The following is a 27,900-nucleotide window of genomic DNA, read 5'->3' on the forward strand; positions in this document are numbered from 1 at the left end:
GTCAACAGTGTCAATCCGAGAGTGACGTCATCAGAATCTTCAAAGACGTTTCGAGTTTGGTCACGTGACGTGTGCCAAAATATATTTTAAATTCAATATTTACAAAAATATGGTCATTACAGTTCCCCTAAAAATAGTTTAACATGTTCTTATAATCCAAAAGAATTTATTGGGATACAATTCTGCCCTAAGATTTGTAGATGGAAACAACCCTATTACACGGATATAACCCGTGCGAGTGCGCAACTTCCATGCACAAAACGCTAACATCGTTTCGTGTATGCACCACAACTTCGATTACATAAGTCCGATATGAGTCCATCCCTAGCCGCAAGAATCTGTCAATGTCAATTGTCACTTATGTCATTGTCACATTTGACGTTCCTGACGGGTTTTTGTTTTGGCATCGAACAATTAGTTTATTTATTTTATTTAACTTTTGCACAAGAAAATAGCTATGTGCTTTTCGGAAAATGTGACACATTTACTGAGACTATTTTATGTCTAACAAGGCCCAACCGTCAACCATGCCGAATAAAGGTAAATCTGGAATATCCCTTTCCAAATTATGTTGTTGTGGTTTTGGTTATACATGTTAGAATTGTGATTATTATTGATGAGTATTACCCTTTATGCTCCTATTTTATTACATTTAAATTGTAAAACTTATCAGTTCCTTGTTAGATAGTAGTTCCTTGTCAGATAGTAGTAGTCGGTGGCAAACAAGCATACGGCCCGCCTGATGGTAAGCAGTATCCGTAGCCTATGTACGCCTGCAACTCCAGAGGAGTTACATGCGCGTTGCCGACCCTAACCCCCTCCCGCCCCTCGTTGAGTTACCTTATTGATGTAAACAAAAACAACATATCCATGTAATCCATGTGATTTCTTGTTAGCAGAGCCCAACCGTACCCAGGTAGCGGAGGTCAAAGTAGTGCCAGTGGTACAAAATGTGACTCCAAGCAAGACTGCACCTGGAGCCGTAGCTGCAAAGACTAGTATTGCTAAGGTAAGTGGTTATCTTGAAAGTATGGTCTTTTGTCATGGTCCAAGGAACACATAGAACACATGAACCACACCACTAATACAAAACTGTGATTTGTATTAGTGGTGGTGTTGTAGTAACACTACTCAAGAGCCAAACGGTGAATGGTCAAACATGAATGGTGAATGGTGAAACCTGATAAGACCCATGAAAAACCGTTGTGTTAAGAAATCACAGCCCTGTCTGCATCATGCGTTTTTGTTATTTGTGGAAAACAGGACTTTGGATGCAAAGTTCATATTAGTATCCTCTCAGTGAAGCTGTGCACAAAAAATGATATTGGTATTATACACTCCATACAATACATAATAAAGGGAGCTTTCTTTGGAAGGGAGGAATCTTTGGTCATAAGTTTATTCGAATTTGGGCTGCTGGTTAGCTTCTTTATTGTATAAATCCTAATTTTAAAACCTACAGAAAGAAAGGTTGGTCATTAGGATAGGTTATATGAATTTGACTTTTTTATATGCAATATCATAGAAATGTCAGACTCCAGGGCTCCTTCATAAGGGCACAAAATTGGTTATGTCAAAAAGCACTTTAACATGCAAGAGAGGTAGGTATCCAAGTGAAGGGGCTAGATTAGGGGTTACAAATTAGTATTTTCAGGGGTCCGGTTTAAAATTAAAATGACCATTGCTGTCCATTATTACTCGAGTTTATTAAATAAGTAACATTTACTTATTTAATAAACTCGAGTAATAATGGACAGCAATGGTCATTTTAATATACATAAGTATAGGTTGGTGGTCCGGATACGGACTGCAGTCTGCCATTTGGTGACCTCTGGGTTGGATGCTTGCAACCAATAGCTTACAAAACAAATCAGCATCTCTTCCATGGTGTGAATACTGAAAATTGATTTTATATCTTAGTTACTTATAATGTAATTTAATTATTTTGAGTTGATAGCTGGAAAATGGTTTCCATTGAATTTGAAGATGGTCCACGCTGATGATCAACAGAATATTCAACATTGAAGAAAAAAAATTGTGGCCTTAGCAGGGCTTGAAGCCACAACCATTGCCAGACCAATACTGTTAAACACCTGAGCTATCTAGTCTCCCTCCTCATTCACTGAATCATTCAAGCTCTTCATTCCAATTATACTATACCTACACCTTTGGGGGGTGCTCTTGTCTCTCAGCATTCTGTATATCTGACACGTAAGTCACAAAGAAGTAAAGTCAGCAAAATCCACTTTATTCTGTTGAATGTTGCTGATTTTGCTTCTATATGACTCTACCATAACTGTAGTAGATATTTCACAGGATAAAATAAAACAAAATATTCATGATTGACTATATCTCTCATATAGATTATTAATATGTTTAATCAAAGGCTTGTTCAATAATTTCCCCACATCTTTAGCGAATACAAAATCGAGATGGTTGAATTTGGGCCAATTGCAGCCGGGCCGGACGTCTTCTAGCATGCCGGTGCTGTTCAGGACTGCTGCTAGACGCATTATTTGCTGTTGACAAAGTTTGGGATTAGTATCAAATGTTACATTTAGAAACAGCTGAAAATAACGTTAAACATATTTAAAATTATTGATGAAGGTGAACTGCACACCTTGAAAAAAAGAAAATACATTTGTTTATTACAGGACTAGATACACCTTATCCTATTTTAAGTACAAAGTTTCAGAGCAATCTAGCTAGTCGTTTTAAAATGAGTGCGTAACTACGTTTGTATGAAGAACCGAGCTTGCTGGGGACCCTTAAGTGTATACACTGTCTGTGTATACTCACATTTTTCTCAGTCAGCTGGTCATTTAGACCGTAGAGCAGCGTCACGGGCACTTTAACGTTGGTCAAGTCGTATGGTTTCACGTCGCCATACAACCCGTTCTCCCATGACGTGAAAACGCCTGTAAATAATAGGGAAATAAGTTTTAATATACTTAAAAAACTCATAACTGTAGGTTTAAATGCAACTCTCTGTACAATTTGTATAGTTAAGTAGATTCAGAGAGTATGACAAAACTGGGTACTGTAACATAGGGTTTACTAGCTCATGTTTTAGTAGGGTCGAGATTTACTGTATACTGTATTGTCGTTTGGGTCGTGATTTACTGTATATTGTATTGTTAAATTTATTGATTTATTGCTGAAAGGCTAAAAGTCCTGGGAGCCTATAGCCAAGCAATCTATGACAATCGTTCGCAAAGAAACGAAACGCTGTCTGTCTCTATCGCTCTAATTTGGAAGAGTGATAGAAAGACAAAAGCGTTTCGTTTCAGCCTCTGATATAGGCACTGTTTTCGTTTGTTCTAACGATTTTCGGTCGCAAGTGTAAGATACTAAGACTACTAAGTACAAACCATTTGTAATAATTACGTATTGCAACATATAATCATTTTTGCCAGAAGTATATTTAAAGATGTCGCGCCTTAGGCCTACAAGGGGTGGCTATGAGGCGACAAATGCCTCAAAGCCACCCCTTGCAGCTTTCCGCTCTGGACCCAGGGTACGCAGGAACGAATTGATTTGTTATGAAAATAAAACAAGATGCAAATTGTATACTTACTTGACATAGCGATTTTGGCAAAATGCTCTAGTTGTCGCCACGAGGCCGGCTGCATTCTAACCATGATAACGCTTGACATCATCTGCAAAAATAGTGGATAATAATAATCGTGTACTTGCGAAGAATAATAACAATGGCAGAAAATATTCACTTATTAAGTTACAGTTTTGTGTGCAACTAAACCCTTACAGAAAACCGCAACCAATAAACACTCCCTACTCATAGTATTGTTTTCCTGCCGGTGAGCAAAGTTGCCATAGCTCAACAAGGGTGCGGAGTGTTAGGGTCGGTAACGCGTGCGTAACACCTCTGATGTTGCAGGCGTCCATAGGTTACGGAGACTGCTTACCGCCACCGATGTAGTATTAAAAAAAGGTGAAACTGTACCTGGACTGGAGGGGCACGCATTTTAAAAATATAGTTTGTTTCTACCATGTAAAAATGTAGATTATGTATTGACTCTATACTGAGCAGTGAGTGAGTTTAATTGCAGAAGTGTCAAAATGTGCCGGTGGTCGCGGGTCCTTGGAGTATTTGTGTTTCGGTTGAACTAAGAACAAGATCAGATCAGATACTCACTGGATCATTCTGCTCATAGTCGTCACCCACGACTGTGTAGACTATCTGTAGGCACAGGTCCTGGCGAGGGTCCCGCGAGTTACATAGGCTTCCGAGGACAGTATTCATGAAGTCCTGCTGTAGGTTCACTGATATTAGGCCGCGTTGACGCATGGTGGCCTGGGCAATAGACAATATATGTTAAAATGGGACTCGCTCAGACTGTATACTGTATAATGGCCTGCGCTGGAAACAAGAGTTTGTGACAAAACCTAAACCCTGAATCGAATATATTCATTACAGATTTATAAATAGACAAGGGATTTACGAACTCATTATGTAGGTATGACAATAAGCTCTGATTTTTCAAACATCAGATAAAATTATCTGTAAGAAAAAGAGTGTTATCTTTATCAGACAGATAATTTTATCCGATGATTGAAAAATCAGACCTAAGTGTCATAACTGTCATAAGTCTTATGGCTCTGTAACAATTTTTTCGCGCTTCGTTGTGTAAGATATTATTGCCAGCGAAGTTTTTGATGTGTAATGATAGGTTTAGAATGATCCTACGCGTATTGTCGCAGCAATTACAAACATATAGCTTGCTATCATGATAAATACAGGCGCAGCGATAAATCCAGAGATTAGATACAAAAATATATTCGCTCAAATTATGCGGTATGGTAGGTAATAAGCTGGTAAAATATCTATTAGAAAATTAAATCTCATATTGTGTCTCTGATCTGTAGACGATATCATATATTCGGTTCGGTTCTAGCATATAGTTAAAGGAGCCTGAAATCTAGAAGAATGAGGGCAAGCATCAGATGATGACTTACAGGAACATTGATGGTCTTGATGAACAAGTCAGTGAAAGGCCTGACGTTGTCCAGATACACAGCCGGTGCCAAGGCGACCATGGCGATGATTTTCTCGTTGTATTCCGGCCTTTGCGCCATCATTGTGAAGAAACTGGTGGTGCCCATGGAGTAGCCCACGTACATGATCTTGGATAGACCGGTCACGTTGAGGATTTTGTCTATCATGGCTGGTATGTCGTATTTGCCGTGTTCATGGAAGCTGAAATTATGAATTACGTCAAATTTGTTATATAAGCATTATTGCGTGGCGATCTCACTCGGATCGACCTACACCAAATTAAAGTGTATTTTAGTAAGGCAATCTATAAGGTAAAATTGTCTACAAGTTCTTTCGTTGCTTCTCTTTCGTTTGTACATACACGTACACCACTTAAAGACAGTCGGTAACCAGAACAGAACTGCCGTGCTGTGTGCTATGACGGTCTTCCCAACAAATAATTTCATTGCTGGTCTTTTCTGCATTGAACTTAGTTGGTTTTATCCGGGAAACGTCAATTTTACTAACCTGTATTCCCAGAAGGCTGGATTGTTTCTCGTCATGTTCTGATGTGACGTGTATAGGTTGCCTCTGAGGTTGCCCAGCCATACATCGTAGCCGGCATCAGCTAAGAGGTAGGCTGAAAAGAAAACTCAATTTGATTCATGAGCAGGAGATTATTATCGTAATAGGTATTTGTTATTTAAGGACAATCAGGCTCATAACATAATGGATTACAAAGAATACCAAAACAAGTGCTGTTATTAAGCTACCATCATTCAATCCAACCTCCTTCGGTTGATAGTCCCATTATTGTAGCCTTTCGACGTTGTTTAAAAAAATATCTTTCATATTTCGCTGCGCCTAAGAATTTCTCTTTCATAATACGGACGTAATGCCATAGAGTATTGAAAGTGAGATGAGAAGACAATATTTCCACAACAACCCAAGTACACCGAGCAGATCTCTCTTTTCCTGACAGTTGCCAGTTAGGATATTTTCTGCTAGTAATCTTTAAGCATCTTACCAAGACTCCTCTCAGGTCCCATGATGACGAAGTCTCCACTGCACCCCAAAAGTCCATGGATGACTATGACAGCTCTCTTCCCCTTAGACGAGTCCGACCGCCGCGCTGATCGCCTGCCGGTTGGTATTCTGTGCATCTGAAGGATGTAACCATCGGTTGTTCGCACTCGGTGCTTCTCTGTTGGGTAGCCGGCTGCCGTTATGAGTTGTGGCTGAAAAAATATATAAGAAAAAAGTTAAAGAGATTAATTTTTAGAGAGGCAGCCAGGTAAGTCGCGAAAATGACCTGTCCATAAAAAAAAAACATTTTTCGTACAATTTGATTGAAATAATTCTGGACTTCTGGTTATGTTAGTTGCGGCGGATGTGCGGTGTAACGAGGCTCGAGAAGATAAGCATTGCGTACGTTCGCGGAAGCCTCGCAGTACGCCGACGAACAGGAAAGCCGGCTAAGAGACATTCTGAACATATATCGAATACCATCATGAACTTCAAAATCTCAGAGGCCAGAGAGAGGGGAAGGTCGAAGGGGACTTGGATGAATTGAATCAAGAAAGATCTCGATTGTTGCAATGTTTCTGAAGCCAAGACGTCAAACAGAGCAAAGTAGAAGGAGAAAACCTTTCTGCCTTCTTGGCAGACCCCGTCAGATGGGAATAATTATTGCCACGGGGAACAAAGGAGAGAGATTTCTGGTTAGGTTAGGTTAGTGATTTGTAGGTTCTACTAGTATTTGTATTGATTTTTAATAAGTAACTATATATCTGTGTATGTTTATTGTTTGTAGTAGAAAAGAAACATGTTTATTTCCACACAAGATAACAAAGGACAATTTTCAAAACAATTAGTTTCACTGTCTTGAAAGCGGTTGTTTATTGTTGTCTAAGTTTTCATTAAATAATGACTAAGCGAATTATGCATCAATGCAAGGTCACCACTTATATGTAGGCTCGTGTCATCGTAAGAATGTGCTATTTTCTCTAGTGCAACAATGTTAGGAATTAGGTATCGTTGTTGTGATATCACGAGATGATGATTAAGTTCATCCTTTGTGGTGTAAAATGTATAATCATTTATTTATTAAAAGACTCCGCAGATTATTTTACCTACTACACATGTGCAATTTGTGTGCAACTTTCTCTAGCGCTGTACCTTGAACAAAAAAGAACCGACTTCATTTACATAGTTGAAAATGCCATCATGTTATGGCCTTCATCACAAGTTCCACTTCACCAAATCTAAAACTTTACGAAAGCAAATAGGTGTTCCATAATATATGAAGAGTTCCCTGGATTTCTTAAGGAGCCTAATATTAGCAGATCCTGCATGACATGATATCGTGCGATTGTAAATAGCCTCAGAGGCCTACTGGTAGAATAAATTTTTTCTATTTTGAATAAACTGTGAAGTAACCAACAATAATTTCCCAGATCGGTCTAGCTCTAGGCGCTCTAGCCGACTTCGAGAATTCGGTGAAAATGTCTAATGAAAAAAAAGTGGCCGACTATAGATCGTCTCATGCACGACGACGCGTGCCTTGATTCGTAATGTCATGTTATTAAAGGTTAGATTTGACAAATCTGCCCGTCTTCGTGGATGACACGAACTATAATTTGTGAACGTCCTTCTTTGACATTTTGAAGTTGGTTAAAGGGCACAAGGAAGATAATTTTGAGCATATTCTCTTAATGCCCTAGATGTGATTGGTCCTTTTAGAAGAATAGGTAAAGGTTATAAAAGCAGATTTTTGTAGGTCACGTTTGACGTAGGTAAGATAATTTTGAGAATAGTCTAATACCCTAGTTACTCATTGAAACAGAGTGCGTATAACAGTTACATAAGTCACGTCACGGCTAAGGTGGTACGGCCATGTAATGCGAAGATCCGAAGACCAAGTCGTAAAAAAGTGCCTTTCTACGGCTGCGCATGAAAGAAGGAGAGGTAGGCCGCTGACTACCTGGATGACGAATGTCCAGAGAGACATGAAGGAGCTCGGCCTAATTCCCGACGACGCTTATCAGCGGAGCAAGCCCGGGAAGTCGCGAGGAGAAATAAGAAGTCTCTAATATCCTATAGGTGTTAATTTTATTCCCTAGATAATGAGTAAAACTAGAAGCAGATTTACCTAGGTCACGGCTGGCAAGTGGACTCACCTTGGGCGACCTCGTTAATGTAGTTTACTCCTCAAACCCGTTTGTTTTATTGACATAACCGTAATGGTTAGGCTTTTTCTAATTAAATAACAAGTTAGGTATAAGGTGGTCTTTACATTAGATGTGAAATCACTTCGGTGTGCGGCTGGGGTATCGCTATATATCTACATGCAGAGCGCTGCGCTGAGGGTCTAACACGAAAATCAAAATTTCGTTATTCTGTCTCTTATCACTCAGGTATTCGAGCAATAGAGAGGCAGATAACGAAATTTCGATTTTCACAATAGACTATCTGTCACGCCCATACGCCGGAGTGACGTTCGAATACGCATCAGCGTGATAAACGCGTACCAGTACCATCGTCCATACTGGTAGCAGAAAATTCGTATACCTTATTATAATGAAATGACATATAATCCACCGATGGTCAGTTAAGTGTTGCGAAGTGTTGGGTTCATACAAAATCTTCTCTTCCTCCTGCCCTTATCCCACGCGTTATGTAGGGTCGGCACAACATGTTCTTCTCTTCCATTCTCCTCTATCTTTCGTCACCTCAGCACTCACTCCTTTCTTTCTCATATCCTCTTTCACACAATCCATCCATCGTTTTTTGGGTCTATCATCTGCTCTCCGTCCATCAACATTCATTCCTAACATTCTTTTTCCTATATGGCAAACAAAAACATACAAAAACTTATATTTTATTAAAATTAAAAAACTCTTATGACTGTTTTTCTAGTCCAAAATTAACTTAGATGTTACATACAGTCGCCATCAGATATATCGTAGCTGCCAAGGTGTTCAAATATTTCTAAGCAGGACAAAATTTCATTAAATTATGCACATTGCACATACCAATTATGTCAGAACTTCTGTAATGCCATTAATAACACGCTGTTATTCAATACTTTCTTCACATACCTACTTCCAGCCGAAAGTTATTATCTTCAAAATAATGTAAGGAGAACCTTCAGCTTTGATACACAAACGGAAACGTTCCTTAAAATTATGAAAAATATGGCGCAGAAAAAAAAAACAACGTATCTTTGGCCATCCCCTAAGTAAAGAATAAAAGTTCAACTATCTTGGCCCGTTTCAGTCATTATTTAATTGATTTATTGGTAAATTGCTTTTTACCATTAAAATATTTGTCGATCTGTCTAAGCCCAGCTTTATGAACAATGGTCAGGGTTAACCAGAGCCACGAATCCAGGGCATACCTTATACCTATAGCTTGCCTTGTGATTAGTTCAAGTTACCAGCCCTGAACTAGTACCTAGGCCTAAATTTCTATAAACGGTGTAATGATAGTCATTAATGTTAATGATAAATGTAAACGTACGATGACTAAGCCGAGAATTATTTATATCGAATATGATAATTATGTGTTCAAGGTCATAATTAATAAAAATTACAAAAAAAAAAATTGTAATTTTTACGAGATTGCAACTCTCGCGATTGTATGAAAAAAAAAAATATACCTTCAACAGAGGTCTGCGGCTCTCTCTTTGTGTTAAAATGTCAGTCTTGTTACTAGGTCAGACGAGGTATCATATGAAAAGCTTGGTATATTTCTGGTCAAAAATCTTTTGTATTTATAGTTGCATGAAATATTTATTTATTATTATTTATTTATTATAATCGCGGATTTTGCCGACGAAATACGTTTTAAAAGATATATAATAAATCTCCTGTGTTTTTAAAAGCTGATTACAGAGTTATTGAATATAATACTTACTTATTTGTTTAAATGTATTTTGGGATGAGAAATTCCTTGATAGTCTGTTTCTTTTTCATATTTCCTTAAAACTTGAAAAAACTAAAAACTTGAAGAAACTTCCTTAGTCCTACTTGATAGTGATGAACCCTGAATATTATTTATGTCTTAATTACGGGTCATAATCATAATGTATGCAATTCTCTTGTTAAGGTTTTTATATCATGTTAATCAGTACCCCTAGTGTAAATAAATTCGATTTCGAAACGTGACGTACGCGTTTGCGTTTAGTCTCATTTTGTATGTGATTTAGAAAGAGCGCGCCAAGCGGGTCGTTTTGGAAACTCAAAATCCTATACAAAATGACACTTAACGCAAACGCGTTCGTCACGTTATGATGTCGATTAAATTTACACTAGGGGTACAGGAGAATCTGAAGACAAGCATAATTGCTATGTTAATGTTAATTTTGTACTCGTCGACTGTAATGGTTGAATTAAGATTTCGTATACCAAATTATAATTGCGTACTTTTCATGTATGGGCTCCCAACCCAACTATAATATTAATTTCGATACGCTGTAGTCTAGAGATAAATTTTTGTCTACTGAGATACTTACCAGTTTTCATTATTTTTTTAGGTTTTATTAGGACTAGTGATATAATCAAGCTTTTCAATCTCGTACCTAAACACAGTACTCGACTGAAAAGCTCTCTATTATATCACGATTGCATAAAATCCTATTATTTCATGCTGCCTTTAAGGGAATAATATTGTGCAACTACACATTTTACGACGACACCGGTTTATCCAGTCACATTTTTGGTCGCAATAGGTATATTGTTAACTAGCTTTTGGCCACGACTACGTCCAGCAGCAGTCAGTCAGCAGAGATACAAATACTTATTTTTATGTCCGTAATTATTATGACCAAAACCTACTCTAATCATAAGATTTTATACATTTTTACGTCATTTTTGAAAAGAGCTGATACCTTTCAAACACCTGGGTCGATTTTTATCAAACGTAAGCTTTCACGTAAAAAAATCGTACGAAATCGGTCCATCCGTTTGAGAGCTATGCTATGATGCCACAGACAGACTTGGCGTCAAACGTGTATTAACCCCTCTTTTTGCGTCGGGGGTTAACTACATTGTGCAACGAGGGGGTAAGTAAAATCTTGGATACGAGGGTGGTAAGTCTCGACAGCCGCAGGCTGGGAAGTTATACATCTAAACCTTCTTCAACAATCATTCTATTGATTGCTAAAAACCTCATGAAAATCCGTTGAGTAGTCTTTGAGTTTATCGCGAACATACATACACACAGACAGACGCGGCGGGGGACTTTGTTTTATAAGGTGTTGTGATCTATACCAATCTGCAATTTGTATTTGTCTGATACCTACTTCAACTGTCATAATCCCAATGAGGAAAAATACAAGACGTGAAGACGCTACCTGCATTTTAGTGGGCGCTAAGTGGTTAGTTAACCATGCAGTTAATAGCTTACTTAACACGTTTTATTTACCGAGTAGCTACTTTGCAAAATATGTTTTAGCATTGTAAATGTTTTAGTTGTTTGGTTTTGGATGGTCCTTAACCTAAATTAGGATCATACGTAACTTAATTAGGAACGTAGATTTAGAGTAAAATGCGAATTTCTCCTGGATGGTACACATTTTCAAGATGGCTGCGATGCCTCGAGGTCCCCAAATGTCAAATGGTGTGTGCATGAAAAAGGGGCCTTTAAATTATAATTATTATTAGGGGTATTTAGGGTTCTCAAGGGTCGGCAACGCTTAAGTAGCTCCTATGGTGTTGCTTATGTCCATGGGCGACGATGACCACTTCCCATCAGCCGGCTCGTCTGCTCGTTTGCTGACTATGCTAACATATCATATATATATATATATATATATATATATATATATATATATATATATATATATAGATACCAAATTTCATGACTGTTCCAGAGATTTCGAGGTTGGTCCTAATCCGATTGTGCTAATATCTGTAATTCTGTATATAGGGACCGTGCGCGTTGGAGGGTCTGCCATCTTGTGGCCTGAATCGGAACCATATACATGCACATGTACACGTCACGTGTTTTCTTGTGTATAGTAGGTTCTGCCATCTTGTGGGCTACATCGGAACAAAAAACATCACATTTACGCCTCGCGCCAAAAATCTGACGGCTCCTGTGCTGCCTCCTACAGTTCATGCACGCTCCCTATTGTATTAACTTACTAGGTCGATTTGTGTAAGATAGTCCCATAATATAGATTATATGTATTATTTATTTATTTTAACCGTATGTCTGCCAATAGGTATATCTAAACCAAGTCACATAGTGGCAGCGTCGCAGCCAAAAATGCGTTTTTCACTAAGTTATTACAGAAACAATTTTTTACAAAAATTGTCATTATCTCTAAAACAAGACCGATTTCAGGAAACTTTGTATCACATTTTAGTCTCTAAATGCGGTCAAGAATACACCTTTAAAATCTGTCGGGTTTTATCCGCCCACGGTGTATATATTTTTGCCTATATTATATCAGATAATTGTCCAACATGTCCAATGAAAAAAAAAAAAACAATTTGTAATCAATTTCAAATTTTACAGTAATCTCCTGTATGTATGTATGCCTAACAGGAAATATATGATCAGGTTCCGCCCTGTTAGTCGTCTAATGGTTCTCGTAAAGATTTGACAGAAGTAGATAACAGACAAATCGTTTTCCGATTAAGGTAATTTTGTCAGAATTATTATGGCTAATTCAGCTTATCGCTAACAACAAAACGCACCCAAGCAAAACGTTGAAAAAATAAGCCTACGGTTTTTCGTAAAAATCTTCCTTGTAATACCTATAAACCAAATATAAATTAAACAGTGTGTCCCTACTGTCTCTAGTCATTAGACAATGCCGAAATGTATATAATTACATATGCATTAGGGTATTTAGAACCAGTATACAAATTATCATAACAACCGGTGTAGCGGTTACGAAGAAATTAACAAATTACAATTTTTTACTTTGGAGCAGTCTGTATGTTAGTCAATTGCGGGCATTTTTTCTGTCACTCTAATTACGTCTTAGTGAGAGTAAAAGAGAAAGATCCCCGCAATTTGCGAATTTCGGGTTTCGCGGTAGGCCCCCAGCTCTTGAGGTAATACATCCTCATAGAATAGTACGAAACATTCTTCGACCTTTTTGATTATCTTTTTTATTTATGATACTAATAAGATTCTGTCTTGACAAATGTCATCATTGCCGAACATTTTCGAACAAATTATCAAAAACACTGCCGACGATTTCTTTTTGCTGTCGATTATTGGAAATAACTTATGTAGGTATGAACATTGTTTTTTTTCTTTTGTTCTAATTAAAAAAATATTAACGTTAGAGCATTACTGAGAAGTAACCATACCTGGGATTTCCGTACAGTCAGCATCAATAGTAGCGGATGAAACAACGCGCCAAAAGTATCTGACATCACAGAAAACTTTTCCAAATATAGATAAATTTCTAAAATTCACGTTCCAAAGTATATCTTTTACAGTCTCAGTCGTTCTATATTAAAGAAATCAGTTTTTATTAAGCTGTTATAGAATGGTAGATACTTATGTAGCGTTATTTGATCCGCTACTTTTGATGCTGACTGTGCAATGATTTTGGTTCTTAGACCCCATTTGGTTTATACAAATAAAATAATTCCTACACCCCGTTTTTTTAGATTAGAAGCTTCATAACCTCGAAGGACGTGGTATTTTTTTTCTCTAATATTAAATCTGAGTATCTATGAATTACAGTGTCGTTTACATAATATGTGTCGAAGTCTATTCAAAGTTCCCACTTTGTCGCTTACCTTAAAAATGAGGTTTGCCTGCATCTTATACGAATAAGCGGAATAAGCGTCCTTATGGCAAGCGACAAAGTTGGACTTTTCCCTTGGAAACAACAAAAACCTCAATATTATTTGTTATTATTGTACCTCAATATTTGATATCATGGGAACCCTAGCATTTCGGAAGAAAAATTTAAATTACTACTACTTTTGAGGTTAAAAAAATTCTAATCATAAAAAAAAGAGTTATTAACTTATTAGTTGACCCAGTGCCTATAATTTCCACCATTCTAACATATTTACATTTCGCAACACTAAAGCGATATGATCATTAAAATTCCGTAAACAAGTATATATAGTAATAGCCATTGTTTACCAACAAACGTCAAGCAGCAATTAACACCGTTTTACATCAATTATATCAATTAATGATTTCTTAATAATAATCAGTTATCAGATTCAAACTGGTTGTGGTCACGCTCCGGGAGCTGTTTTTGAAATTTTATTAGCTATTTTTGCTGTCGTCAGGTGTAATTTATTAAGTAGGTAGCTCTCCCAAAAAGTATTAACCACTACAAACTAATGTTATGTTATACATAACATATTATGTTATAAGTATGTAATTTTAATTTTAGTGGCATTAACGTGAGACACTTCATTCGGTTCTTGTCTGTTCCTCTGATTTAATTTCTTGTCTTTTAATTATTTATATAAGAATTCAAGTGTTGGAGGCCCTTTACATCTCTAATGATAATTTAATGATCTTTTTTTTATTATATTTTATCTCTGACACTCAGAGACTTTTTTTGTGTAATCAGTTATTTAGAGACTGTATACATCTCTAACAAAGTATCAAATATTTAATTGGTTCAAGCATTAGACAAAAAAAAAGTAATGGAAAAGACGCAGGTTTGTAATCTTTTCCGCATTAATTTTGGAAGAATCGCAAAAATAGTGCGAACCGGAAGTTGACGTCACTATGCCCTGTACAATCAAGGGTGACCTTAGGGCCGCTACAGACGGACTGCAACCAGACTGCAACTTGTATGGGAACTGCACGCTGATGTTGCAGTCGGCGTGCAGTTCCTATACAAATTGCAGTCGGGTTGCAGTGCGTCTGTACTCTGTATCGGCCCTTAGTTGAGATGTAGTGAAACAATTAAAAATTGTTGCATCCGGTTATTTTCAGACTTTTTTAATGCTCCAATATCATTCACAAATATCTGAACGTGAGAGTGCGTCCAGTACGTATTTATGAATATTCTAGCCGGCCTGGTCGCTCCTATATTCCCACGAGTCCCACAACATTATTCCTTACGGTTTTTGCCGGTTACAATGTTGATAAAAAAAAGATAATTGTTTAAATTAATTAGACACGAGACGCAAGCACGTGCTCGTAGTTAATTGGACCTTGTTTCAGCCAAATTAGTGAATGATCCCATGGATAAGTGTAATTGCACGTGAACTTAAACTTGTATAAAAACAATGGGTGTCATCATTTTTCAACATACATTGTCATTGCTCGCAGGAGATCTTTAGAAACAGTAGTGTAAACTGAAGGGTACACGGAAAGAATATTAGTCACATATAGACTAATCGCGTAAAGTCGTTCGATTTGAAGCTGGCCCGAAGCGGCTAATATTTTGTCTATTGTTTACTAAAACCGCGCGTGCCACTACCTGCAAAAAAAGGGTCGTATAATTCTAATTGGCACCTGAGCGCGGGCTAGTCCAACGCTCAAAAAACCAGTGTAGGTGCGCTCTCCGATAACGCGCCTTTGTTACGCATATCGAGGACACATTTTAGACTGGTTCGGTAGCGTTCGACTCGCCGGCACTCAGTAACCGTATAGGGACCACACAAGATATCGCAAATTATTTTTCCATTTATTAATTTTGAATCTTATTTCAATTGCCAAAGGAGTTGTAATTAAATGACCGGTTAAAGTGACCGGGCCCTTTTTTTGCACGTAGTGGCACGCGCCGTTTTAGTTAACAATAGACAAAGGATAAGCCGTTGGGGGCCAGCTACAAATCTGGCGACTATACCTACATATATGTAAAGTTTGAAACGATGTAAATATTTACGTTAACTTAATTCAGTTAAAGTAACAAGTTTTTAATTAGTAATAAAAGAAAGCTACAATCGCGTAGCCACTCACTTGCTTCATATTTTTCAGTGACCTCTATTATTATAATAAAATAAGGGTGACAGCTGGTAACTACAGTTACCAAAAGCAATTAAGTGGGTAGGCTACTTTCAAAGCAACATTGCCAAGGATGGTCCTTAAAGAACTATTTTTATGGCGAGAGGAGTTTTTATTTATTTATATAATAATAATAATTTAGCCTATATACGTCCCACTGCTGCACTCATACCCGAGAGGGTTTGGGCTATAGTCCCCACGCTGGCTGGTTTATTTATTTAAACTTATTTCAAAAAGCAATCTATACTTATTTATATCATACCTATGTCACAACCACAAAACGTCGCACGCACCGGTTTGCGTGCAAATTCCCCATTCATATTACGATCACGCGCGTATTTTATTTTCATGCTTAATACCACTGTCAATAAAATAATAAGCTCAGAAATAAATCGCCGTACTGCTTCCATTCTGTGTTATACCGTTATGTCACTAACCAGCCGGCGTAGTACGAAGCTCCATTCATATATTCTGTTAATTCCATGCTTAGGTTAGTGCCATTATCAAGAAAGTTATTTAAAAATATCGTTGTAGCTAACGTCCTAAATCTTAAAGATATAAGTAGTTATGTGTCAGAAAAAATAATCATACTGATCTCAAGTGTATACCAAGTATCCCAACATCTGTGTTATACTGTTATGTCACAAAGCGACGCACACGCCGGCCGGCGCAGCGTGCGAATTCCACATTCATATTGCGTTCACGCACATATCTTGTTTTCATGCGGAATCGTTTGGATTATATATAAAAGTACTCTGTGTCGTTTGGTTTCCTTGAGCGTCAGCGAATCCCAGATGAATTTAATACTTAAGCTATTGTAGACCGTATTGCAATGGATTATGGTTGAAAAATAGTCCGTTCATCATTTGTGAATACGCATGTATGAAAATCGCTTCGTTTCCTTGAACGTCATCGAATCCCATATGAATGGGCTACGTTTTTGTACCACTGTCAAACTATTGTAAACCGTATTTCAAAGTGATATGGTTTAAAAATGGTCACGAGTGCATTCGTTTGTGAATACGCGTGTATAAAATCGAAAATCGCTTGCTTCCTTGAACATTAGCGATTCATATGTTGTATCAATACAAAACAAAACCTTATCGCGGTGCAGCATTTCGGGTCGGACCACGTGAAATTGGAGGTTTTGTATCTTTAGTTATACGAGTGATGGTCAAGTATCAGGTCAGGGGTGAATACGAAATGGTAGTCGAACTAAGATGTACTTACAGTACATGACGGCAAGACTTGAAAGAAGGTGCTAACCCTAGAAACATACCTAAATAGATTTGGGTCGGTAAGTCGCACGCTTATCGCTAGGTCACCAACGCTTTCACACAAAAAACAAAAACCACTTTAACTGACCATTGGTAAATCTCTTTGCAATGGTCCATTAGGGTCATGTACATTTTACATTTTATAGCAGCAAACTCATTCGCGTCTTTCCTGTAGACATCACAAATTGAAGGGAATGTAAAGCAAATTTTTTTGCGGCACCTGTATATACAGGCGGCATACATTTTTTCAGTACTCGAGACTCAAATAAAAAATACGGGATATCTATGATTGACAGGGTCGTTAGCTTTTATTGTATTGTAAAGAGAAGTGACCTTAAAATTCATAAATTCAAAGATGTTTGGACGGACTCCTTCGCGTAGATATCGTAAATTTAAGGGAATGAAGCTGATTTATACGCGGCAACTTTACCGGCAGGATAATTTTTTCAGTATTTGAGTCTCAAATAAGAAAACCGGGTTAACTTGTATTGTATTGTCCGCAGAAGTGACTATTTCTAAAATGTGTTTGACCCATTAAATATGTCAAAGATGGTACGAAAAATGCTGGATGTTTTTGACTTAAAACTACTAAAAGTAAGGTCGTAAACCTCAGATCATAGAAAGTACTAGATGGCTGACGGAGGCGTGGCGCGTGTCGCCGCGACATGGCCACATCGTGGCCATACCGGCCCGCCATAAGACAGTAGCAAATTAGCTGTCATTGAACAATGTGCGCGTCAATTTTATTGAAATGCCGAATTATAGCGTTATTTTGTGTCGAAATAGGAGTGCATCCAAAAACTATAAGTTACATACTACATGTGAGTACATTTTTTTCACGTATTAGTCAATAAAACCACACATTTTAACAAATAAATCCAGTGACATATGATTTTTCTGAATCAGACCATGTCGTCATACAAACGCGTGGCAATTTGTCTATGCATTCTACATTGACGCTTTGGCATGGAAAACTATTTGTAGTGTCCTAAGCAACGGCGCAATGCATTAAACCGCTAACGATATTCACAGGGGCATTATTGTTTCTTGGTACGACCGCCAACCGCTGCCTTCACTGACGCCGCGAAATAGAGTGGTGCTCGTGCATATAATTGATCTTTGAGCGTTATCGATAAAAATGTTTGGATATAGTGTGTATCAAAGTAATTATTTTTCAAGTAAAATTTAACAATTATTTTATATGCACCTAATGTTTAATTTAATACTTATTAATTTGGATTAAAAATCGAATAAGTACGCCAAAAAATAAACTGATTTAATTAAGTACAATTTATTTATAACATTATAGTTTATACCTATAAGTATATTTTATTTGAAGCGCTGGTGGCCTAGCGGTAAGAGCGTGCGACTTGCAATCCAGAGGTCGCGGGTTCAAACCCCGGCTCGTACCAATGAGTTTTTCGGAACTTATGTACGAAATATCATTTGATATTTACCAGTCGCTTTTCGGTGAAGGAAAACATCGTGAGGAAACCGGACGAATCCCCACAAAGCCTAGTTTTACCCTCTGGGTTGGAAGGTCAGATAGCAGTCGCTTTCGTAAAAACTAGTGCCTACGCCAAATCTTGGGATTAGTTGTCAAGCGGACCCTAGGCTCCCATGAGCCGTGGCAATATGCCGGGACAACGCAAGGAAGAAGGAAGTATATTTTATTCAGGTTCTTAGCTACGATTCGAATAACTGCACTAGGTAGGTATAATCAAATATGTTCATGATTGCAATTTTTTTCAGTTTCCCGAAAAATCCGAGTATAAAAAGAAAAATGGATAAATGCTACATGTAGAGGCCCTAACTGGTTTCCAAGCGAGAAAAGTGTTATTTGTTTGGATCATTTTCATTTATATAACGATAGAATATAAATATGTTTAAAATATACTTAGTCGATCCAAAAGTTCTATCAGAAAGATTTTTACTGATAATTATGATTACTCTTTTCTTATTATTCGTACATATGATTTAAAAGCTTATTTTAATGGTGCATTATACTTACAATATAATTTACTATAACTTGCTTTCGCAGTTCTTCATAACTCTATGTAACATGCTGGAATTGCTTTCGATTGGTGACGAAATATGCTATAATAAACTGAAACTATTTTTTTTTAATGAAACACTGATTTTTACTCCGTTTTGTGAAGTAGAATCCAGACGAGCGCTCGCGTCTAACGACAATCCCAAAGTAAACAATTTAAACAAACATTACATCAAATAATGACTAAAATTTAAACCAATTTGATTAGTTTAGCATAAACAAGTTTTCGCATCATGGTACATGTTTTTTTTTTTAATTAAAAGCTTTGTATTACATTTTATCAGTAAAAACCTTTGTGAGAGAACTTATGGATTAACTAATATACCTTACACGTACCTTAAAATTCTTAGCCCGCAAATAAGGTCAAAAATTTAAAGGAATATAAATTAAATCTATGGCAATTATTACTTAAAACAAAAATTTCAAAACTCTTAAGGTCATGTTCAGAATATGTAAAATATCGATAGTTCTATCGCATTGTCCTCACTCTAGTGCCGCCGCTCTAGGCTCCCACACCGCGCGGTTTGGCCAATCACAGCGCGTGAGTTGGTTGTCTGGCCACGCCTTTAATGATGTAGTGGGGGACAGTTGGAGACAGCGAGACTCGTTGAAATTATGCTTCGTTATAAATCTCCTTACTTCTTATATCTATGTCGTAAACAGATGTAAATATCGATAAGATCAGCACGTACTCGCCTCAAAATAGAATTTCACAGGAATTCAGTGATCTCAGCATACCAGTTAAAGAGATGAGACGTAGTTTAAGAAAAAAACAGAAGTTTAAAGGGAATGTGCTTTAATAAAATGTGTTTTAAAAGAAATACAATAGGTAAGGGTCTAGCAGGCTAAGGAAGGAGAAGTGACCCCTGTGACGAATATCGGATTTTTATAATGTCATTTGTTGGCTATCTTATTATATAGAAACACCTTAACTTTCAGCCCCCTATCTTGAATCGTCACCGAGATAATGTCAAAAACGTCATTTAATGGACACATTTTTCAAAGTCGTTATTCTCCTGAACTATATATAAACATAGAGCAATCAAACCAAATCATAGCAACGAAGAATGAGTAGGGGTAAAACACAGATCTTTTTAAATATTTAATTCCCTGAAAAAATAATGATTAAATTGTCAGTTTTTTTTTGACAACTCTTTTCAACAAGTACTTGTAAAGGTACAACCTATGGAAAAAATCACATAAACTGCAAATAGTATTAGCTAAAGCCATGCGAAAAATCAATTCAGTAAAATTGGTGCAACATACTTAAAAAAAATTAAATGTCAACGAAAGCGTTTAGCTATCAAAGGAGTCTTTCATTCTGAAGGAGATTTTCTGTTTAAATGAGGTTTAATTTCGTTGCCTAGCAACAGAAAGTGTTTATTTTGAACTTGACGCATGACTGTCAAAAAAGGTTGCAAGACTCATTTGATAGTTGCACAGACTGGGCTATCAAAATCACTGCCAACTTAGCCTGGTCTGACTACAAGCTCATTGTAATATGTCTACTTGGAAAATAAACTACCTTTACCTTATCTTAAATTAATAATTAATTGACTCATACGGATAATGCACACCAGGCACTATCAATAAAACCTGCATTATCGTTTTTCCTCTACACTCTACACTCGTCAAATAATTATTCCTACTACAGTACCCCTAGTGTAAATATTTTCGACAGCGAAACGTGACGTACGCGTTTGCGTTAAGTGTCATTTTGTATGAGATTTTTGACTTTCCAAAACGTCCCGCTTGGCGCGCTGTTCAAAAACCCATACAAAATGAGACTTAACGCAAACGCGTACGTCACGTTTCGCTATCGACTAAATTTACACTAGGTGTACTGATGTTATTTTGTTGGCAAACGCAAATTTTACACGTTTTAAAAAAGGACCAATGTGATAAAAAACTTACGCGGAAACTAAACTATATCAGGGCACTCTCACTAAGCAAAACCTTAAAATTGTTAAAGTTGACTATTGAAAAAAAGATCACGAAAACATATCTAATTTTCATTTATTTTCAATTGTATGTATATCGTTACCCTGCTTACCATAACAGTACACTGCTTACATAATTATTTTAGTATAATATAACTAATGATATAGCCGAAGGATATGACTAGCCAAATTTCAAACAGAACTATATATACTATATTGCGGAAAAACGTCAAATTTCGCGCGATTGCTAAATCTTACGTCGCAAACAGCGGAAATGTCAAAACGTCAAATATCTATGAAATTATGACGTTTACTTAACACTATCAAAATTGTTGCCAACTTACCTTGGTCTGGCTCTAAACATAAGTATTTCATGCAAATTTTTAAATGTTCCTAACTTTTATAATAATTATAAAAATTTAAAAATGTAAGGTGGGGTAGCTGTGGTTGATATACAATAAATTAAGTTAAAATATGTTCAATATAATGTTTATATCCAGAGAAGAAAATGAGGACTACATTTGTATGAAAAAGCGATTTCACGTGGTCACTTTCGTGTGACGATCCCGAGTGACGTCCGTCTCTACGCAGCTGTCTTGACATTGATATGAACATGACGCGGGGCTGCTCAGTACTCAGCAATTGAACTGATGGCGTGTAATCACCCTCATTAGGGTAATCCGACAATAATGGCTATCAGTACATCGCATCATACGCGTTTCCGTTTGCCATGTTTATGAATTGTTTAAAAGCAGAAGTCGTCCTGAAAGTTATTAAAATTAACCTCTCTACGAGTATTAATATGAAGAGAAAATGCAAGGATATTGTGGGAAACGGAATTTTATAAATGTTATAAAATATAATTGAAACCGTTAAAGATATCTTTGACACAGAGAACTATAAAACTCTTGGAGGATTTAACAACTGGACACGCCTTATCTGTAATTTTCTGTACAAAACATTTTTGCCGCCGAGCCGATTTTTACTGGGGAGGGGCACGTCAAATGTATGGCTATTTGTACGTTACGTACTTGCGGCATTACCCCGATGAATGGCCAGTGATATCTGTTGGATAAAGAAAGATCCAGAGCGAGGGTCGCAGCCCCTTTCCATTAAACCGTGTGGTTGGGATCACGGGGCTAACGGTATACCTAATAGCTACACTTCAGTTCCAGATAACTTATTCACAATTTTAAAATCTCAGTTATTATATCCACTTCAGTTTTAATGATTGAATCTGACAATCGCTATTAGTGCATCGGTCGCACGTTTTTCCTACCAAACAAGTGAGATGAATTGCAAATGACAAAAGTTACTCGGAACGTCATGCGGATTAACAATGACATGCCAGCCATGCCAGGGTTATTAAAATCACTTATCTCGCAATCGAGACTCAGATTCAGGAGATACCTATATAATAACTGGGTGGATTAACTCAATCGATTTCTTATTGTTATTTTGTCAAATATTAGTAAATGGTCCATCATGGAGTGGCCTTTTACTTACCACAAATTTTATATTATAAAACCGAGATAAGAGTGACCCAGGAGAACGTAGCCATGGCAACGAGTGACAAGAAAAAGTTGATTCACCCAACTAGTGACTTTGAGCTATATACTCCGCGAGTCCAATACCGCCATTATGAAGAAATTCCAAAACCTGTTACGCCAAAAATATCCATATACTATAATGATATCTCACCTGAACGAACACCGAAGTACGCACACTTAGGGCATCTTTCTCTTTTACTAAAATTAAGGCGTAGAGTGACAGAGATAATTGCTGAATACGAACTTCGATTTTCACGGTTATAGACCAGAAATTCTACATAATAGTAGTCCAAGCTAAAATGGAGGATGCTTTGCGCTCGTTCAGTCAATTATTTCTAGCGTTCAGTCGAATAAATGATTTGTTAATAGACACGCAGATCATGCTCAGTTCCTCGTTAGGTTATAACAATGACTATAGGAATGTTATAATTAATCCCTTAGTAGGAATCTGACCTAATCAGGGGTACTAATTAATCTATTACAGGCTTATTATCATTGTCATCATACGATCGTTTGCATATATTGCATCTCATTAACAGAGGATTATTTTAAATCTAAAATAGGCCCTTAAGGCATTGTACCATGGATGCTGGCGCCATTTCTTCGTTGTATCGCAATACTGAAACGTTGTGCGAGGAAGCTCTTCGGTCACCAGTTACGTGCGTTACGTAAACCAGACGCTTCGCGGTTTCTGTAAAAAACTTGTGCGCGCTGGGACCCCACGGACCTAGAGTTTCAGCGCCAAATGGTACAAAATGGTACTCTATCTCTACCGAGGCTCTTATATTTATTACGTTTCAAAAATCTCGGCGCTTTCCGCCGCTGCGCCCGCTTTTACATTAGTCCGTTGAGGTGGGAGTGGGACGGTGCCAGTGTGTCTACGCAGGTAGCATCCCACATAACACGTCTCTTGCCATCATCCCTGATAATGCCAGTCGGCTCAAGAAGAGCAGGCACATTAATAACGTATTTAGGCCGCCTGTTGTCTACCTCTATCCTTAATCAGGTATCTTTTACTGAGGTGTGTCAATGAAGAGTATTCTACCTAGAGTCAGACCAAGACAAGTCTGCAACGATTTTGATAGCACACGCAATGCAAGTGTTATTTATACGTTATAATTTCATAGAAGTTTGACGTTTAAAATAACACTTGCATATCTTTACTGCCTGACTGTGAAGGTACTTAAATAATTTAATACATAGTAGTAAACTTCACGCTTAAACCGCTAAACCGATTTCGATGGAATTTGGTATGGAGTTAGTTAGAGACCTGGGGGAGGAAATACGTTAGTTTTTATCAATCATCATTAGGGTTTTTTAGGGTTCCGTACCCGAAGGGTCAAACGGGACCCTATTACTGAGACTCCGCTGACCGTCCGTCCGTCCGTCTGTCACCAGGCTGTATCTCATGAATCGTGATATTTAGCCAGTTGAAATTTCTACAGATTTTGTAGTTCTGTTGCCGCTATAACAACAAATACTAAAAACAGAATAAAATAAATATTTCTTTCCAATGTCGAGGTTCTCATCCAATCACCGAAGTTAAGCAACGTCGGGCGGGGTCAGTACTTGGATGGGTGACCGTTTTTATAGATAATGGTACGGAACCCTTCCTGTGCGAGTCCGACTCGCAATTGGCCGGTTTTTTTATTTATTATTTATTTCAATACAATACAATTGATACTGACTTAATATTAACCACAACGTCCCACAAAACTGTTTGCACAGTTTGACTGAGGGAAGGTATCATCATCATCATCGTTACATGGAAACGAAGTCTTGGGCAGAAGCTATAGTAAAGTATATATCAGAAAGCCTTGGATCAAGTTAAGTCAAATTCTCCAAAATCAAATAAAAAAATCTAATCAATAACAAACGTGCTCATCACACAAATAAATGCCCTTACCGGGATTCGAAGCCTGAACCGGCTTCATAGGCAGGGTCACTACCAACTACTTAGGCCAAACCGGTCGTTAAGTATTATAGATATTATTAAATTAAACACTTTGTTCTGTCAAAATTAGCGCAGAGTTAGCATGGACTGAGTCTATTGATGCTAATCTATTATTATTATGACAATAATTTCGTGGGCCATATCATATTTATGCTAAATTTGTCGCGTGAATGACTTCGACCTTGCCTGTACTGATTGAAATGCAGTTTTCTATAAACGAAGTTTATATTTCTGGTTCCTCATAGTCCAGTGACTCTCATTATGAGTCTCATTAATGTCACACGGTCAGAGGATTACGGACACCAATGCTTGCAATTCAACAATCTTTTGTTTTTGTTAAATGCAATTATAATGACATTAAGTCCGCCATTTGTACATTTTTTAATGTATTTTGTGCATTAAATATTAAAAACGAATAGAGCTTTTAAAGTCAAACATAACATGACATTATAAAATAAATAAAATAAAAAGCCCATTTATTCTAAAACTAACTTAGGCTATAGTTACACGGAAAAAAAATACAGTTATAATTTTAAAGTAATTAACTAACATAAAATAATTCATTAACTCTATAACTAAGTCGGTTTGTACCCCTCATGGGTAAAGGCCTCCTCCAAATCATGTCATTGCGCTCTGTCTTGAGCTACTTCCTGCCAGTGCTTTACTTTTCGTTGTAAGTCGTCTGCCCAACGAGCGTTTGGTTTGCCCTGTCTTCTCGTTCCTTTAGGCCTAGTCCATAGCGTGACGATCTTAGTCCATTTCTAAAAAAAACTATACTTGTCCCTTTTTTGGGTGCTAGTACTAGCGCGAGAAAAAGACAGGATGATTCTCTTTATCTACGAGTCTGTTTGAAATGAGACAGTCCCTGGCCAAACTGTATATCAATGTTGCGAATTTAATAAAAAAAGTAAACAAGTGAAGAAAGATTTATCGTAGGCTACAAACTTTACATAGTAGGAACCGTTATAATTTATGGGTTGTTTTTAAACCTCATTATTTACCTGATTATAGCCTATTTGTACTTTCAATGCTCAATAGTGATTATTCTCACACTTAATAACTCTTTCATTGCTTAGAGCAAAAAATAATAGTTTAAAAATAGCTTAGTAAAACATAAGATTGAAAAACGACCGGTTAACTATGTTGACGATCGTCAACTTTTAATTGACGTCTAGTGGACCTTATGTCATTGTAATAGGGTCTATATATAATTAACTGGGTTGACGATTGCCATACGTCGTGATTTCTCCTGACGTGTCAAGATTTTTGCCATCACGAACCACCAGAAACTAACTAAAAGTTTGAAAGGACAGAAAAAAGAGAAGTTTACGCTGTAGCTACAACATATGGTGGCGAATGGCGTTTCTAGTAGCCCACGAAATGTTTAGAGAAATTACCAGATGAATGATGATTCAGTCGTCGGACTTCGGACCGTCAACATCTCCTGAGGATGCCTCGTAGAGAGGCGAAATACGTGTCGAGTTTTGTACTTTCGGCGGTTCGGATTTATTTTTTCGTTGGGAGTGTGGGAACATTAACTGCATATAATTATAACGGGTTAGCACTGATTGACTAGCACGTTATCTTTTCGCGGATTAACAAACTAATATTTTGTGTTTAAATTTTATAGAATTGACCGTCCAGGAAATGTTAGGATTTTTAGAGTGACGTCCAGACTTTTGCCTGGATATAAAAAAATTTCATGTAATAACCTTAGTTGACGGTACTTACTAGCGATGGAGAATATAATTGCTGACACGAGACTGTCACAGGCTAATGATAATTGTTGACCATTGTAGTCTTTTTTAATCGGGTAACATTTGAACTTGCAAGTGATGACTCTTATTAATGTCGTTATACGGTCAGGGAATAACGAACATGTTAGCAATTATTTGAGAATTTTGACATGTTGTGAACGGGATGGTCAATTGGTCAGCATGGTCACCATATTACGAAATTGGATCTTGTATGTCCAACAACACAATATGTATGTGTAACAAAAATATTGGGGATCCGTTTTTTAGGGTTCCGTACCCAAAGAGTAAAACGGGACCCTATTACTAAGACTCCGCTGTCCGTCCATCTGTCCGTCTGTCACCAGGCTGTATCTCATGAACCGGGATAGCTAGACAGTTGAAATTTTCACAGATGATGTATTTCTGTTGCCGCTATAACAACAAATACTAAAAGTACGGAAGGCAGTGTTTTTGACAATTTGTTGGAAAATGTCCAGTTATTGGAAGGTGGCCAGTAATAGACGATGTACCCTATATAACATTATAACATTAATATGTATATTACTTACCACTGTCATTGACGCCTCCTTCCTCATCACTTGGGATTCACATAACATCAAGTTCATAAACACGATCAAAAACAACCCTAGTTTTACCACCGACATATTCACTCCAAAAGTCCTTTCAAATTTATTCTAAATTCGAAAAAACACTTTAATTTAACGTTTACAATTGGCGAGTGTGTACATAAAAAAAATATCCTTTAATTGTTTGGCGTTTGTAAGTGGCCAGTATTTAAAATGTTTTTTTTTAAACGTTCCAGTCAAAGCGGTGTGTGTTGAGTGCGCACGCGTTTGTCCTGCCGGCGTTTTTATCATTCAGTCTCGTTTGATGTTATTATTGTGTGACGTCACGCGGGTGAATCTCCAATAGCGATTATACAAATATGGGTGTTTCATTTATGCACTGCACGGCAGGTGGTGTCAACGGGTCTGGTATACTTATAGTCGCTAGTTTATACTTTGACGTCTTAGCCAAAAATTCAAAAACTTCATTACTCTGATATGAGACACATGGGATTGCAAAGTTGATACTAATAAACACTTGTAGAATTTGTGAGCTTAATTGTAATTAGATAATGATAATTATAGGATGCGTGTAAGTAATGGTAGGGTTAGTTAATTATCATATAAACAGAACTTAATTTTAGGATTTCGGATTAGTTAAAAATGGGTCGGCAACGTTTATGTGACGCATTAACAGGAAGCATTAGTGGTCATTTTTAGGGTTCCGTAGCCAAATGGCAAAAAACGGAACCCTTATAGATTCGTCATGTCCGTCTGTCTGTCCGATTCTGTCACAGCCACTTTTTTCCGAAACTATTAGAGCTATACTGTTCAAACTTAGTAAGTGGATGTATTCTATGAACCGCATTAAGATG

At 37.2% G+C, this 27,900-nt stretch overlaps 2 protein-coding genes across 4 annotated transcripts in view; one reads left to right on the plus strand and one right to left on the minus strand.

Moving 5' to 3' along the window:
- The first annotated feature begins 356 nt into the window (after positions 1 to 356).
- Positions 357 to 27,900, plus strand: part of LOC133525256 (protein cramped) — a 90,843-nt gene continuing 63,299 nt past the window's right edge. For 2 of the 3 annotated variants that reach the window (XM_061861548.1, XM_061861546.1), the window contains exons 1-2: positions 357 to 540; positions 897 to 1,009. In XM_061861548.1, coding sequence (XP_061717532.1) covers positions 501 to 540; positions 897 to 1,009 — 153 coding nt within the window. In that variant the 5' untranslated portion in view covers positions 357 to 500. The remainder of the gene's footprint in view (positions 541 to 896; positions 1,010 to 27,900) is intronic. The other variant, XM_061861547.1, reaches the window with a different exon arrangement.
- On the minus strand, positions 2,336 to 27,355 carry LOC133525259 (lipase 1-like). Its single transcript, XM_061861552.1, has 8 exons — positions 27,029 to 27,355; positions 6,024 to 6,234; positions 5,525 to 5,636; positions 4,978 to 5,218; positions 4,157 to 4,315; positions 3,578 to 3,659; positions 2,800 to 2,918; positions 2,336 to 2,519 (listed from the first exon to the last, which is right to left on the minus strand). Exons 1-8 carry the CDS (start codon positions 27,122 to 27,124, stop codon positions 2,337 to 2,339), a joined length of 1,203 nt encoding a protein of 400 aa, XP_061717536.1. The 5' UTR covers positions 27,125 to 27,355; the 3' UTR covers position 2,336.

Source organism: Cydia pomonella, chromosome 14, assembly GCF_033807575.1.
Source record: "Cydia pomonella isolate Wapato2018A chromosome 14, ilCydPomo1, whole genome shotgun sequence".
Taxonomy (NCBI): domain Eukaryota; kingdom Metazoa; phylum Arthropoda; class Insecta; order Lepidoptera; family Tortricidae; genus Cydia; species Cydia pomonella.

Excerpts from the sequence above, each read along its gene's own strand:
- LOC133525259 (XM_061861552.1), bottom strand. The coding sequence starts at position 27,124 with ATGTCGGTGGTAAAACTAGGGTTGTTTTTGATCGTGTTTATGAACTTG. Across the intron at positions 5,219-5,524 it reads CCAGCCTTCTGGGAATACAG|CTTCCATGAACACGGCAAAT; the intron begins GTTAGTAAAATT and ends TCATAATTTCAG. Across the intron at positions 2,919-3,577 it reads TGCCAAAATCGCTATGTCAA|GCGTTTTCACGTCATGGGAG; the intron begins GTAAGTATACAA and ends TATTATTTACAG.